Source organism: Typopeltis vanoorti, chromosome 23, assembly GCF_054136105.1.
Source record: "Typopeltis vanoorti isolate ZY-2024b chromosome 23, IOZ_Tvanoo_1.0, whole genome shotgun sequence".
Classification (NCBI taxonomy): domain Eukaryota; kingdom Metazoa; phylum Arthropoda; class Arachnida; order Uropygi; family Thelyphonidae; genus Typopeltis; species Typopeltis vanoorti.
Window position 1 is genome coordinate 64,890,214 of NC_143571.1, and position 17,767 is coordinate 64,907,980.

At 35.1% G+C, this 17,767-nt stretch overlaps 1 protein-coding gene across 1 annotated transcript in view; it reads left to right on the top strand.

The window, feature by feature from the left end:
- PTPMT1 (protein tyrosine phosphatase, mitochondrial 1) overlaps positions 1-17,767 on the top strand; it is a 71,508-nt gene that overhangs the window by 17,380 nt on the left and 36,361 nt on the right. The window contains exon 2 of the mRNA XM_090412921.1: positions 1,120-1,200. Coding sequence (XP_090269047.1) covers positions 1,120-1,200 — 81 coding nt within the window. The remainder of the gene's footprint in view (positions 1-1,119; positions 1,201-17,767) is intronic.

A 17,767-nucleotide genomic window follows, 5' to 3' on the forward strand; every position in this document is an offset into this window, starting at 1 on the left:
CATGCATTGCATTATACACATGCAAAAAAAAGTGTGTTGTACATTATAATGGTGCTTCTCAACTAGTGCCTGTAAACTTCGTGAATTCAGTAATTATTTTGACATGTATGACCACATATAGTGGCTCCAGCATGTATCCCCCCCCCCCCAACATCCCAGTTACTTTGATTTTTAGTTGGTTTGATTTTTTACTTTACTCACAATTTATTTTCTTTGTTTTGCATGTGTGTATGTAAAATATTTATTTTTTTCTTCAGTTTAATATGCTCTTATTTTTCACAAAATTTTGTCGGGACTAGAATTATTATTAGAAAAAAAATTATTAAGACTAGTAGAGTAGCATCTGTTTATGCTTGAGGAAAAGTTTCATCATTTTGAAATACCTGATATAGTTTTAATTGTATTTGAAATCCATTTACAATATCACAAAAAATTTCAACATTACATTTGTCAATAAAATGAAGAGCTTTTAGATTTAAAGAATGATCACACCCTTTGAAGTAGAATTTAAAGAGATTGAATTATCTGAATTCTGGTATTTATTGGTGACAAAGGAGTTTTTTTTTTTCAATAAGAGAAAAATAATAAATGTTCTTCCACATTTTTTCCACCTGCTTATGTTTTTTGTTGATAGTTGACCATCAAGAATTTGAATAATTTAAAAAGTCGTAATCAGGGATTGTGCATAGCCATTTCAAGCATAAAACCTTGGCTGAGTGGTTAGCGTATCCGCTCTCCAGCCAAAAAGACTGCAGGTTCGAATCCTGCCATGGGCATGGATGCTTGTGATTGTCTGTGAAAGCACTAGTGGTGGTAGTCGGCGGTAGATGGCGTTGGTGTTAGATGATGATGATGGTTGCTGGAGTAGTGAGACGAGGAGTTGTAGAGTTGATGCCCTCCCTCGATGAGTCTTTGGACTCCCTGGAGGTGTGATATAATAATAATATTGGCCTGCTTAAGAAATATCTGCTTTGAACAGTAAAATTTCTAGATTTGGCCCTGTTACATAATCCCTAAATAGTTTTTATTTGATTCTTTAGTAAAGGTAAATATTGCCTATATTTATCAAGACTTTTCTCATAACATTGTATATACTAATTTTTTTTACATATATTGCAGTTAGTAGAAGAAGAAAGAGTCAAAGGAGTTATTTCTATGAATGAAGATTTTGAGTTAAGATTATGGGTGACAACAAAAGAGGTAATACATAATGTAGTTTAAATTTCAAGGAAATATTTGGCAAACAGAATAATTTCGTTTTGTCAACCTACTAAAATTTATTTCATATGTAATCTACAGTTATAACTAATGTAGGCCTGCCTGACGTCCCATATATATATATATATATATATATATATATATAATGGGACTATCCCATATTTTACATCGAATTTTGCTGTCCGTATTGTACTTTGCAGGGACAGCCTAAAGTCCTGTATTTTAATGAAAAGATAAAATTATAAATATTATGTTAAGCAGTTATAATTTTCAATATTCTTTTAGAATAATCCAACTTAAATTGATTTGCAAGCCATAAAAACTGACTATTCCAGGAAATTGTGTTTACAGTTTACGGCACCGACGGTCCCTTTCATTGGTTGCTTTTTTATTTAATATAAACATTTTATTTATAATTTTGTACAGATATATTGCATTTGCTTATTTTCAAACAGTTCTTATTTGGACATTGTGCAGTGTGGTATTGGTACGATATGTGGATGTTATTTCAATAATTATTAAAAAATAATATCTTGTCTTTTTTGAATGTGCAATATTTGGTTAATACATAAAATATACAATTAAAGGTAAATTAATTTTTGTTGGGTATTACATAACATTAACACTCGGAAACATAAATTGAGCATTTAGAGTTCCAGTTCGAAAAGTATTGATACTTATTTTGTAAAACCAAATACCAGCAACGAAGGAAAAGTTATTGCTGCTGAAATAACTATGGCATTTCATGGCATAAAGCATCATCGTTCTTTTACTTGTAATGATTGCAGCAGCAAACTTGTTCCTATAATATTTTCGGATTCCAAAATTGCCACATAATTTTTGAGTGCTAGAACAAAATCAACTTCAATTATAAAAAATGTATTAGCTCCGTACAGTGTAGAAAAAATTAAAAGTGATTTAGAAGAAGTATGATATTATGGTATCCCGACTGATGAAATATGTATTAAAGTAAAATTTCTTAATACATATTAAAGCGAAATATGTATTAAGAAATTTTCCCCATCATAATTCAATATTTTACTAGGGATAAAATTTATAAAACTATTACGTCTTACATCTTTACAAAACGAAACGTCAGATACAATATCAAATTTCTGTCTTGAAACTTTAAAACATCATTCACTAGATGTCGTAAAATGTATTGCATTTTGTGGAGACAATGCAAATACAAATTTTGGAGGACTACTTCATCGAGGGTTAAATAATGTCTTTGCAAAATTTAAATAGTCCTGTAATGAAAATTTGGAAACAAATCTGAAAACAAACCCCAACTCAACATCACCAGAGTTAAAGATCGGTACTATCAACGTAAGAAGCCTGAATGGCAAAGAAATGGAGCTAGCTGAGGAATTAGATAAGTACCAGATTGACATAATAGGGGTGACTGAAACAAAAAAGACCAAAACTGGTGAGATCTTTCTGAGCAATAAATACAAAATGTTATATTCAGGCAATAACAATCAAGGAAAAGAAGGAGTAGCCATAGTATTCAACACAAAATACGAGGCTAATCTTCTTGAATGGCAGTCAGTCTCAAGTAGAGTAATGTGGGCAAATATGAGAATGGGGAACTGGACAATGAGACTTATTTGTGCCTATGGTCCCACAGAAGGTTCTACTAAGGTAGAAGTGGAGGAATTTTTTGAGGCTTTAGAAAAAGCAACTGACACAATGAAAAAGGAAAAGTTGGTCCTTGTTGGGGATCTAAATAGTAGAGTAGGAAATGATTGTGAGACATACAAAAATATTTTGGGAAAATTTGGAGAAAAGAGCAAAGCTAATAATAATGGCAAATATCTGTTGGATTTCTGCTCAGGACATGGACTGGTTATTACTAACACCATGTTCCAACATAAAAATGTGCACAAATTCACAAGGAGAGAAGAGGCTAGGAATAAGAAAAGTCTCATTGACTATGTTATTGTTGATAGTGATGTTTTCTCCCTGGTGCAGGACACCAGAGTGTACAGAGGAGTTGAAATTGGAAGTGATCGCTATTTAGTCTTGAGCAGGATAAAATTGAATTTCATATTGAAAAGAATAACATGTAAGAAAGTTTTAAAGTGAATAAAAGTTGAGCAGCTCTCAGATGTAAACTGTAGACTAAAATACAGAAATATTATTGAAAAGAAAATGAAAGAGTTTGAGAACAGGAATCAAACCTTGGAGATTCAGTGGCAAACTCTAAAGGAAACATTGATTGATTCTGCCAGAGAGGCATGTGGTGAGGTTGTGTGCAAAGATAAAAAAATCAGAACTCCCTGGTGGACACAGGAAGTTAAAGAGGCAGTGAAGGAAAAGAAGAAAGCATATCAAAAGTTCCTGGCAAATAAGTCAGCTTTTACTCTTACAGAATACAGAGACAAATGTAAGAAAGCTAAGCAGTGTGTAAAACTAGCTAAAAAAGTCATGGGAGGACTTTGGCAAGAATATAGAAAATAAATATCAAGAAGGTGGCAAAATATTCTGGAGGTTGTTGAAGAAACTTAGGAATGGAGGAAAGAGTGCTGTAAAAGGAATTAGAGATGATAAAGATGAAATGAAAACAGGAGAAAAAGATATCCTTGAAGTATGGAGTAAGATTAGTAAGATTAGCAAAACAAGTGTTCTCTGCCAGGTTGGCAGGAAAACGACCCAGAGGAAGACCAAGATATAGGTGGATTGATATGGTACAAAGTGCCTTAGACGATAGAAATATAAGATCTGATAATGTTGGAGTCTTGACAAGTAACAGACTGATTTGGAGGAAAATTATAGATAGGAAGTTAGTAATGATGTAATTTTTTCATGTAGTACTGTCATATCCTGTACACCCCTTGAGGGTACATGGCAGGAATTTGATGATGATGAAGTATGGAGTAATTACTTTGAAAAACTGCTAAATGAAACAAGCAGTGATGACAGCACAGTGATAAAAATCACTGACCAGGCATGCAGTCAGGAATACATATCCATACTTGAAGTAGAAAAAGCCATCAAAGGCTTGAAATGTGGAAAGGCAGCAGGAGTAGATGATATTCGACCAGAAATGCTGAAGTATGGTGGTATAAGAGTCTTACAGTGGCTGCACTGCATAGTTCAGAAAGCCTGGACAGAGGGACGAATTCCCGATGATTGGAGTAGAGCTCTCATAGTACCCATATATAAAAAGGGAAATAAAACTGAATGTGAGAATTACAGAGGTATTTCCCTACTGAGTGTTCCTGGCAAGATCTATGCAAGTATACTTGAGAAACGGTTGAGAAGAATTGTGGAAGAAAAGCTTGGTGAAGAACAAGCTGGATTCAGGCCAAATAGAGGCTGTCAGGATCAGATCTTCACTTTACGACAAATAGTCGAGAAAGCATGGGAATATAACAAAGATCTGTATTTAAGTTTTGTCGATTTGGAAAAGGCATATGACAAGGTGCCAAGAGAGAAGCTATTCAATACGCTGCAGTTATATGGTGTCAATGGGGCATTATATCAAGCAATACTTAGTCTTTATTTGAGTTGTGAGTCTGCGGTTAGAATTGAAGGAAGTACAGGAAGATGGTTTAATGTTAAATCTGGTGTGAGACAAGGATGTACGTTATCCCCTCTGTTATTCATTATCTATATGGATCACATTATGAAGGAATGTGGTATTAAACCTGATATCAAAATTGGAGATGTTAATGTCAGCTCTTTGCTTTATGCGGATGATGTTATACTTCTAAATAAATCCGCTACAAGTCTGCAAGATTCTCTGACTAAATTGAATAGCTGTTGTAATAGATATGGTATGAAGGTCAGCAATAAAAAGACAAAGACAATGAAAATAGGCAGAATCATTGAAAATGTCAACTGTGTTGTGAATGGAAAACCTGTGGAACAAGTAAAACATTTCAGCTACTTAGGCACAATTTTTACTGAAGATGGTAAACTAAATATAGAAATAGACAACAGAATCAGCAAAGCTGGTATCGTGGGAAGTCAATTGAATAAATTCATATGGAATAAGAAAGAAATTAGTCGGAACACTAAATTAGCTGTATACAAGACTGTGTTCAAACCAATTTTAACTTATGGATCTGAGAGCTGGGTCAGAAGTAAAACACTTGACCAAAGACTAGAGACCGCAGATATGAGAGTCCTGAGAAAGATTAGAGGCGTGAACAGATGGCATCAATGGCAATATCATATTAAAAATGAGGATATTAGGAAAGAACTTGACATTGTCAGCATCCAGGAATGTGTTAGCAGAGCTAACCTCAGATGGTATGGTCACTTAAATAGAATGGGAGAGGAAAGATTAGCAAAACAAGTGTTATCTGCCAGGTTGGCAGGAAAACGACCCAGAGGAAGACCAAGATATAGGTGGATTGATACGGTACAAAGTGCCTTAGACGATAGAAATATAAGATCTGATAATGTTGGAGTCTTGACAAGTAACAGACTGATTTGGAGGAAAATTGTAGATAGGAAGTTAGTAATGATGTAATTTTTTCATGTAGTACTGTCATATCCTGTACACCCCTTGAGGGTACATGGCAGGAATTTGATGATGATGATGATGATGATGAAAATTTGGAAGGAATTGGATGTCCAGCACATATATTGCATAATCGCATGCAAACTGCAGCTGATGTATTATGAGTTGATGTTGAGGCAGTTGTTGTAAAACTCTTTAGGTATAAGTATCTATACAATTCGGACAGAACGACTTTTAGTTAACATCAATATCTCTTGTGAAGATTTCTATAAACTTGTAATAGACAATCCAGTTTTGTTAGAGAATGCTAAAAATAGTGCTAATATAAGGCCTGAACTGCACCTAATTATTATAATGTTGCTTCATTATGTCATTTAATAAAATTGTTTTAAGGTTCGGAGATGGCTTTTTTTTTAACACCCATGTCCATATTTGGTTTTCCAAAATCTGGGCAACCCTAAATTAATGCACAGTGAAATATGTATTAATGGTTAATTTTTTTATTATTTTTAATTAACATTTGATTTATGTTGTGGAGAGATTTGTGCCTTGGTTTGTAAACACATGTCCTTTGAAAAAGGGAAAAAACTGCATATGAATTTCATAATGGATTTAGGTCTTTCTGAGATGGCAAGGGTGTTGCTCCCAGAAATTCTGTTCACTCTGTCTCCTGGTATCACTCCTCTCTTGCTCGCTGCATGGGCCAATTTGCCCATGTATTTCCTTTTCACTGCTCTTCACACTACCGGGTCTATAGCAGCACCTAATATTCCATCCTATCCACCTGTTCCTTACATCGTACTGCCTCAAAACCGCTGCTACTATTTGCCCCTTGCATCTCCTCAATAAAGATCTTTTATTGATCAACATCTGCTCATTAAAGAATTGTGTAATTTGATAATGTTAATATGAGACTAAGATGGCAATAAATATGTCAGTAACCTATGTTAATTTTAATCATGCTAAACAGTTATGGCTAGTTTAGCATGAAATGAGTATTAGAGAATCATTTTAACTAGTATGACAGTTTGGTTCATGTCCACTCGCCATGAGTGTCCTGTTTTTTGTTTTATAAATCTCATCACTCCGTGCTAGCATACCATTCACAATCTTCACTCATCTTCTGAATTCATCATTGTCATAAGTGGGCAACATAATACTAACGTTTCCTACCACACTATCTTTTATTCTCAACAGCCTACTGTTACCCATTTCTACATTTTCCTTGTTCTGAACCAAATCATTTATTCCTAATGCCATTACCAACTCCTTTGCTACCATAGTATGCAGTACTGTGAATGGGTGAGAAGGAACTTGTTTAAATTTAGTTTGAAGAGCTGTGGATTGTATTCCATGGGAAGCACATAAGATGGGGGGGGGGGCTTTTCCAGAGTGCAGCAGTACATGAAATAAACAAGGAGGAGAAATTTGTTCTGTGAGTTTGGAGTTGAACTCACAGAACAAATTCATGCATGTGTTTCAATTGTTTTAATTCAGATGAGCATTGGCTGTGGTAGTATATATAGAAGATGCAAGAAGCAGAAACTGAACCTGTGTAAGATTAGGTGGAGTGAAATAGTGAGAGATGGGTCATATCACCCTAATTGCTCTTCTGTATTGAGTCATATATTTTTAGGGAATCCTCAGGGACATTGCCTCAAATGTGAGAACAGCATTCAGTAGCTGTGTGGATTTGTATAGGGATGATAGCTGTTCAAATGTGAACGAGCATCTTGAGCAAAAGAGAAATCCTAATTTTTTGGTTTCCAAAGAAGCAATAGTGATAATATGCTTATCCCAAGAGAGGTTTTGATAAAGTAATCCCAAGAAGAGAGATCTCATCTTGTATAGAGATTCAAATCTTGTCAAGAGTAAGACTGCAAGAAATGGTTCCTTTTTATGGGAGATAAGAGAGAACTGTGGAGCCAGTTCTGAATCCCATTAAAGAATGGTTTGGAGATCAGAATTTAGGGTAGTAAAGATTGCTGTTATGGGAGTTTCTATAGAACATTGTTTATTGAATGAAAAGTAGGAGTGCAGTCTGCTGACTGAGCAAAGCTGTGTATTATTGGCTTTGTAGTCAACTGGATTAGGTCGCTGATATATACAGAAGGAAGTGAATGGGTGAGAAAACAGAGCCCTGCATCACTCCAATATTAGTTGCATAGTTAGAGAATAAGGAACCTTTATCCTCTAGGACAGTGTTTCTCAAAGTGTGGTACGCAAAAGGTCTTCGGGGGGGTACATGGCAATTTTCGGCTATGCATCATTAATGCATGGAATTGTTATTAAGAAAAAAAAAGAATTATTTTAAACGTATATATTCCTCAATAAATTATATATTATGTATGAATTCTCCTACTCAAATTGCGAGTTACTATCGCCACGAAGTTCACATCCTGGCATGATCTATTATTATTTTGATAAGGGGGTACTTGGTAATAATGAAAATTTAAGAAGGGATACGCAGATATCTGAAGTTTGAGATATCTCTAGGATATCTCAAAGGATAAGTAAAAAAAAAAAAATCTTTAATGGCTGATTTCAGCAGTAGAATGAATAAAGAACTTTGCTTTAACACCAGCAGGCTCTGAGATTCAAATTTATCTATAGAATGTATGTAATAATCTTTATAATATTTATACTTAAGAGATGCAAAATAGCATGCAAGAATTATATTTGGTTTCTGTAACAGAATTCTTTACCAGCTTATTCATTTAAAGGATGACTAACTCTTTTTTGGATAGAATTGCCATAAATAAATAAAAAGCCTTGGGATTTCTCTTTATCAGGTCATTGAGTAACAATTTTTTTTATTTTTTTTATGGTCAGTGGAATATGTGATATTATTCACACTTTTTACTGCTGCTGAAAATTGGAAGAAGCGAGTGGAGAAGCAAACTAGAGAATGCAAAATGTAACATTATTATAATTAGCATATATATTGAAATTGTTTGTTTTACGATATAAGAGCTGGCTTGGCCACTAAGGAAGAAACCTCACTAGCCAAAAATAGCATTGACTTCAAAGAGAAAATTAAAGAGCCTTGTTTGCTGCACAGTGAAATTTTGGTTTTCTTTCATGTGGTTTCTCAGTTCACAAACATACTTCTTCGAGGAGCTCTACAAGGTTTTGCGATTTTTTCCAGAGGACATTGTTAACTTGTTTAAATTTACCATCAGTGCACGATACTTCACATGGAAGACTAAAGTATACAAGAAAATAGAAGGGACAGCCATGGGCAGTCCTGTTTCACTGGTTTTGGTTAATTACTTTATGGAACATATGGAAACCAAATTTCCAACACCAGTTTTCCTTGACCTGATACAGTGTTTCAGCACTTTGTCTGTTCCACTGGTACTTCCATGGTCACTGTTCCAGTTAACTGGTAACCACGTGTATTGAGGCTTAAGTGCTGTGAGGACATAATGTTGGAGGTTTAATGGAATATTTTCAGCACTGGGAAAGGATTAAAATTAATTTTAATGCTTCCAATATCTCATCTCAGTCACTGAAACATCTTCAGGGATTACAAATAACTTTTGTAACACACACACACACTGTCCATCTACACTTTCATATAATAACATTTAGCTAAAATATTGGATATTCTTAATCTTGTATTTATGTGTATTAAATCTAGTTTAAGATATCATTAATCCTTCCACAAATTTTTGCAAATTCATTAATTTTATCTATTTCTTTAATGTTACTTACATTACAGCCCAGATAATTACAATTATTAATTCATTAAACTTGAATGGGAGGAATATCTCGGAATGTGTCCTGAGACTTTCAAAATAAATAAAGTAGGAGTCAAATGGATGTGTTATCTTATTAAGCAAGAGATTTGTAAGAAAAGGATGATGTGGAAGGAATACCATGTACATAAGGATGATGTCTGTTATGAAAATTATAAGCAGTAAGCCAGAAGAGTCGCAACTGTTGTACAGAAAGCTAAGTCTGAGTATGAAAAGAAACTGGCTCTGGCTAAAGACAATCCCACAAGAATTCTATTGATATGCTGCAAGTAAAAGAAAGAATCAAATTGTAAGAATAACTCTACTGAATGCAAATGGTGTGAGGGTGACAGAGGCAGAAGAGGTTGTTCAACTAATGAGTGCCCATTTTACTAAAGGCTATCAATCTGGTGTATGCAACATTCAGTTCACTGCTACATCTTTCACTGGATGGAGAAACTCAGGTGTATGAAGAGGAGGTTTTAGAGCAGTTTCACATGCTGAATAAGAATTCAGGATGCTACTGATATGATGTAAGCGCCTCCGTAGCGCAATTGGAAGAATGACGGTACATTGCGCCCTTCGATTGGAATAGGCCTAAGTTTGATTCTCGTCGCGACGGGAGGAATCTTTATCTGGTCGATTTCAATCGAAGGTGAGTTAGCCGATCTCATACGGAGGTAGCAGGATTTTTTCTCCCGGAAACTCGGGTTTTTCATCCCACATACATACAAATCGGCCCTTCAGAACACACGCAATTTACAGACAAAAATTACTAGTTTTGGTGGTGTTGGAGGTGGGCGGTTGATGGAGATGATTCATAGTAGAGGTTAGGTGTAGAGGCAGTTGTAGGTGTCCTCCCGCGATGAGTCTTCGGACTCCTTGGAGGTATCAGGAATAATAATAATAAGAAGAATTCAGCAATAGGGACTGATGGGATAACAGCATGGGTGCTAAAAGAGTAGTCAGCTGAACTGGCTATTCCTTTGACCAGGCTATATATTGAGTCACAGAATAGGAAAGATTCCGCAGGAGAGGAAAGAATGTATGATAATTCCATTGCACAAGGGCGGTGCAAATACTGATATATCCAACTATCGACTAATCAGCATCTCAGGAATGGTTGTGAAGATTTTGGAAAAATTGGTTAGGAGTCTCATTCAGAAATGGGTTGACAGTGAATTTCTACTTTGCAATGAACAGCATGGATTTACTAAGGGAAGGTCATGTTTTAGCAACTTGCTCACATTCTATAATGTTATATTGAACTAGACGAGTGGAATGGATACACCATGATACTTTTGGATTTTGCTAAGGCTTTTGACAGAATACAGCATGGAAGACTTGTATAAATTGGAGAATATGGGTTTGTATTATAAAATATTAGTGTGGATAAGAGGATGACTGACTGACAGATATTAAAAAGTGGTATACAGGGGATGTGAATCTGCAAGATTTCAGGTAACCACTCATGTACCACAAGGATCAGTCCTTGGTACACTGTTATTCACTCTTTACATTAATAACACTGGGAAGGATTTGACAGGTGACATATGCTTATGATACAAAGATATAAGTAAGGTAATCAGGATGCTACTGATATGCAGTACTTGCTGAATAGGTTGGAATTGTGGAGCAGGGGAAAATGAATGTCTGTTCAACGCCAGTAAATGTAAAGTCATTCACTTCAGCATGATTAGATATCCAGTGTCATGTTATATTGGTGGGATTGTTCATTACTTCAACCTGAAGAAGCCAGGTTGAATTAATGAATTGTGAAGATGTATAGAATCCATCCTCATATGGTAGGATGTGAGGATGGATTAACAGTGCAAAACTCCCAATAGATAATGTTTCTCTTGCAGAATGTCAAGCTGTGCAAAACCTGCAGAAGGGTAAGGATATTATAATTCTCCCTGCAGACAAATGTAATGCAACTGTCACCCTAGATACTGAAAAGTACAACAACAAAATGTTACAACTTCTACAAACAAACAAACGCCTACTCAATTCTTGAAAAGGATCCAACTTGTGAACTTCATTATCATACTAACAATCTCCTGAAAACTACTACAGAATTTCTTAGATACTTAAGATTATCTCTTTGTTCACTTCATCCTCTTATCTCCTGATTTTATGGCTTGTCTAAAATACATAAGAAACACACTCTACTAAGACCCATCTTAGAAGGCATCGATTTTCCCATATACACGCTTTCAAACATTTGGCCAAGGTTTTAAAAAGTTTAACAGGCTCGACAGCCTCCTTTATCAAGAATTCAGAACATTTTGTTTCAATGTTATTTCCCTCTTTACTAATGTGCCTACAGAAGAAGTTTTAATTATTTTAAAAGATAAGTTATCAAAAAAGTTATCACTTCTGACTCACTGAGTAACCATAATTTTCATTATTTTTAAAAATGCTATTTACAAACAGAACTTCGACTTGGCAATATGCAACCCATTATCTTCTGTAATTAGCACATTTATAATTAGAAAACTTTGAGGAAAAAGCAATCAATCTCTTCCCATTTAAGTCAAGGGTATAGAAAAGTTATATTGATGATATTTTCTTAATTTGGAGTCATGGACCAGATTCTTTTAAAAAAAGTTTCTGAACCATCTCAAAAATCAACACCCAAGAATACAGTTTACTTCAGAATTGGAAGTTAACAATTCTCTCCCATTCCTGGATGTAAAACTCGCTCATGTATCAGAAAAACTGAAGATCTCTATTTACAGAAAACCTATACATACTAACTGATACCTTCATGCAGTCACATCATCTGCCCCAAAAGCTTGGCATCATTTCTACTTTTGGTAAACATGCTTGTTTCATCCTGAGTGAGTGAAGAAGAAATTACCAAAGAACTACAGTTTCTTTGTACAACCTTTCAGAAAATGGCTATCTTAAACAGACTGTTTGTAAGCTATATTTTAATCCACCTGCTTACCATACTGAAGATAGTACTGATATAAAAGGCTTTATATCTCTACCACATATCAGCTCTATTTCACCAAAACTAGCTAAAGAAATTTTAAATCCGCACTTCTTTTTACTTTTCTATCCAAACTCTGTTCCTTACTCAGTACACCTAAACTGAAACATGACAGCCAAAGTATCCAGGAGTTTATCATCTTTGGTGTAACTGCAATGTGTCGTATTTTGGTCAGTCAGAGTAATCCTTTGAGTTGTGTATGGAAGAAACATGTGAGGGATATTCTATATATTACATATAGATAGTGCAGTGGCTACAGTGCACTATCTAATCATGTTATTAATTCTGCTTGCCCTAACGAGGAAGATTCTGTCATTCATCCAGTGATCTCAAACAAATTAGAAAACATTTTAAATGCTATGATGAAATTGAGAGAAGAATTGTGGAATCAACAGAAATTGTTCTCAATCCGGCCCTTAGCTATCCAACTTTGGCGCATATGAATGTACCTAACAATACTATGGCATCCAGAATGGCTTCAAATGTCAGCAATACGTTTACAAGTTAATTTATACCTGCCTCTTGTAATGTATATTTTTGTATTTCTCTTTTCACATTATGCACTTGAAGTTTTCTAAGAAAATGAAACTAGTTTTGTGATCAAATAATAAATATTTTTTCTATTTTGGTATCTCCCGATCATTGAAACCCTGAATGGTGTGAGAACAGAACAGATAATGCCATAAAAAGAAAATTATTAAACAAATGAAGATAAGGGTATTTTTTATGACTGGAGTAATTACTCTGAAAAATTATTATATGAAGTAATTAGCAAATATGGAATGGTAAAAATAAGCAGAAGGAATGCAGTCAAGAATACATATCAATATTTGAAGAAATAGGCATTCAAAGCCTTAAATAAGATCTACTGATGCAATTAGAATTTCTTCTTTAAAAGGTAGAAAAATAAATAGTAATAAGATTAAGTAAGGAATTAGTGAATTTGGAAAACAACAAATTAGTTTAAGTAAATTATATTATTTATTTTGCTTAAGGTTCAAAGCTGTATAACTGAGAGGAGACCTCCACATAGTCTTTAAAGGAATGCAGAGAACCGACCAGGGCTTCTGACCTAATGTCCAATCCTCACCTTCTTCTGGTGCACCCTGTTGGGTATCTACTTGGATACTGAACGAACGAGGATGGGCTGGCAATTTGGGATTTAGCCGACCAAATCGTATTCTTATTGGTTAAACCAAAATACATAATGATGCTACAACATGACAAAATTTCTTGCCAGCTGGGATGTTGCCCGGTTAAACAAGGCCCCCGTTGTTTTTGGCAAGAAACCAGGGCAAACAGCGAAAAGTCAGCTACTGGAACAAATCTGAAAATAAATCCCAACTTAACATCATCAGAGTTAAAGATCGGTACTATCAACATAAGAAGCCTAAATGGCAAAGAAATGGAGCTAGCTGAGGAATTAGATAAGTACCAGATCGACATAATAGGGGTGACTGAAATGAAAAAGACAAAAACTGAAGAGATCTTTCTGAACAATAAATACAAAATGTTATATTCAGGCAATGACAATTGAGGAAAAGGAGTAGCCATAGTATTCAACATTAAATACGAGGCTAATCTTGAATGCAGGCAGTCTCAAGTAGAGTGATGTGGGCAAATATCAGAATGAGGAACTGGACAATGAGACTTATTTGTGCCTATGGTCCCACAGAAGGTTCTACTAAGGTAGAAGTGGAGGAAATTTTTTCAGGCTTTAGAGAAAGTAACTGACACAATGAAAAAGGAAAAGTTGGTCCTTGTTGAGGATTTAATAGCAGAGTAGGAAATGATTGTCAGACATACAAAAATATATTGGGAAAGTTGGGAGAAAAGAGCAGAGCTAATAATAATGACAAATACCTGTTGGATATCTGCTCAGGACATGGACTAGTTATTACTAACACCATGTTCCAACATAAAAATGTGCACAAATTCACATGGAGAGAAGAGGCAAGGAATAAGAAAAGTCTCATTGACGTTGATAGTAATGTTTTCTCCCTGGTGCAGGACACAAGAGTGTACAGAGGATTTGAAATTGGAAGTGATCACTATTTAGTCTTGAGCAGAATGAAATTGAATTTCATATTGAAAAGAATAACATGTAAGAAAGTTTTCAAGCGAATAAAAGTTGAGCATCTGTCAGATGTGAACTGTAGACTAAAATACACAAAGATTATTGAAGAAAAAATGAAAGAGTTTGAGAACAGGAACCAAACCTTGGAGATTCAGTGGCAAATTTTGAAGAAACCCCTGATTGATTCAACCAGAGAGGCATGTGGTGAGGTTGTCTGCAAGGATAGAAAAATCAGAATTCCATGGTGGACACAAGAAGTTAAAGACGCAAGAAGGAAAAAAAGAAAGCATATCAAAAGTTCCTGGCAAATAAGCCAGCTTGTGTTCTTCGAGAATACAGAGACAAATGTAAGAAAGCTGAACACTTTGTAAAGTGGCTAAACAAAAGTCATCTGAGGACTTTGGCAAGAACATAGAAAATAAATATCAAGGAGATGGCAAAATATTCTGGAGGTTTTTGAAGAAGCTTAGGAATGGAGGAAAGAGTGCTGTAAAAGGAGTTAGAGATGATAAAGGTGACATGAAAACGGGAGAAAAAGATATCCTTGATGTATGGAGTAATTACTTCGAAAAATTGTTAAATGAAACAAGCAGTGATAAAGCATAGTGGTAAAAAACACTCAACAGGCATACAGTCAGGAATACATATCCATACTTGAAGTACAAAAAGATATCAAGGGCTTGAAATGTGGAAAGGCAGCAGGAGTAGATGATATTTGACCAGAAATGCTAAAGTATGGTGGTATAAAAGTCTTACAGTGACTGCACTGCATAGTTCAGAAGTCCTGCACAGAGGGACGAATTCCCAATGATTGGAGTAGAGCTCTCATAGTGCCCATATATAAAAAGGGAAATAAAAATGAATGTGAGAATTACACGGGTATTTTCCTACTGAGTGTGCCTGGTAAGATTTATGCAAGCATACTTGAGAAAGAGTCGAGAAGAATTGTGGAAGAAAAGCTTGGTGAAGAACAAGCTGGATTCAGGCCAAATAGAGGCTGTCAGGATCAGATCTTCAGTTTACGACAAATAGTGGAGAAATCATGGGAAGATAACAAAGATCTGTATTTAAGTTTTGTCGATCTGGAAAAGGCATATGACAAGGTGCCAAGAGAGAAGCTATTCAATACGCTATGGTTATATGGTGTCAATGGGTCATTATATCAAGCAATACTTTAGTCTGTATTTGAGTTGTAATTCAGCAGTTAGAATTGAAGGACGTACAGGAAGATGGTTTAATGTTTAATCTGGAGTGAGACAAGGATGTACATTATCTCCTCTGTTATTCATTATCTATATGGATCACATTATGAAGGAAAGTGGTATTAAACCTGATATCAAAATTGGAGATGTTAATGTCAGCTCTTTGCTTTATGTGGATGATGTTATACTGCTAAATAAATCCGCTACAAGTATGCAAGATTTCCTGACTAAATTGAATAACTGTTGTAATAGATATGATATGAAGGTCAGCAATAAAAAGACAAAGACAATGAAAATTGGCAGAATTGTTGAAAATGTCAACTGTGTCGTCAATGGAGAACCTGGGACAAGTAAAACATTTCAGCTACTTAGGCACGATTTTTAGTGAAGATGGTAAATTAAATTGGGAAATAACAACAGAATCACCAAAGCTGGTATGGTAGGACGTCAATTGAATAAATTCGTATGGAATAAGAGAGAAATTAGTCAGAACACTAAATTAGCTGTATACAAGACAGTGTTCAAACCAATTTTAACTTATGGATCTGAAAGCTGGGTCAGAAGTAAAACACTTGACCCAGACTTGACCAGAAGTAAAACACTTGACTAGAGACCACAGATATGAGAGTCATGAGAAAGATTAGAGGCATGAACAGATGGCATCAATGGCAATGTCATATTAAATACGAGGATATTAGGAAAGAACTTGAATGTTGACATTGTCAGCATTCAGGAATGTGTTAACAGAGCTAACCTCAGGTGGTATGGCCACTTAAACAGAATGGGCAAGGAAAGATTAGCAAAAGAAGTGTTTTAGGCCAGGTTGGCAGGAAAATGACCCAGAGTAACACCAAGATATAGGTGGATTGATACAGTACAAAGTGCCTTAGACGATAGAAATATAAGATCTGATGATGTTTGAGTTTTGACAAGTAACAGGCTGATATGGAGGAAAATTGTAGATAGGAAGTTAGTAATGATGTAAATTTTTCATGTAGTACTATCATTTCCTGTACACCCCTTGAGGGGTACATGGGCAGGAATTTGATGATGTTGATGATATTTTTTATTTTATATATATTTTAATAAATAAATAGTTTAAACAAATAAAAAACAACAAATTTTGAAGAAAAAAAATATATAATAAGAAACTGGATAGCAAGGAATGTTTATAAAAGCATTTCAGCTGAAACTAAGGTAGTTGGCCTTATTCTAACATGTGAAGGAAAAATCCTTCTCAAAACCAAGTTTCCAGAAGGATTTTTCCTTCTGGAAACTTGGTTTCGAGAAGGGTTTGATAAATATACCAGCAAGAGAAAAAGCTAACAATTCCGATGATTCATTTGATAGGCCCAAATCTCTTACTAAGTCATTGAATTCCGCTTGAGTAAAACGTTGCGGTCCAGAACTAGAAATTAAATTTTCATTGTCTAAATCAACATCTGGCATATCCCGATCATGCTCGTTCTCAAGTAAAGGAAGTCCTTTATAAATTGGCACGGCTATTTCATTGGAATGAGCAACTGGCCGAATTGCTGAGTCGAGATTTGGACACAATTTTTTTCTTATTCTTCTTATTATAACCAGAAGTCTGAACTAAACAAAAATAGCAATCATCTACATGATTTTTCGGTTCACGCCAAATCATTGGAATGCCAAAAGCTAATTTTTGGCGTTTTCCCTTGCTCCACTGTCGTAAATTTTCTACACATGACTTGCACACTTTATTTGGAGCCCATGAATTGTCCTGATCTGCAATTTTTACGTCAAAGTATGCAAAGTACACTTTCTTAACGAAATCAGTGATATTAGTCCTTTGACTGGGAACAGTAAAGCTACCACAAATGTAGCAGAAGGAATCTACACTATTGACACAATTTCGAGTAGTAGACATGATGTATTTTCTTCACTGCCGACTAACATGCAATTAACAAGACAAAAAAAAAACCAGAGACTTTATTGAAACATTATAAGCGCTCATCATACTTTCACGATCGATTAACCATTGACTGATTTCGATCGTTTCTTTGTCTGCTATGACGCATATAGCATTCATTT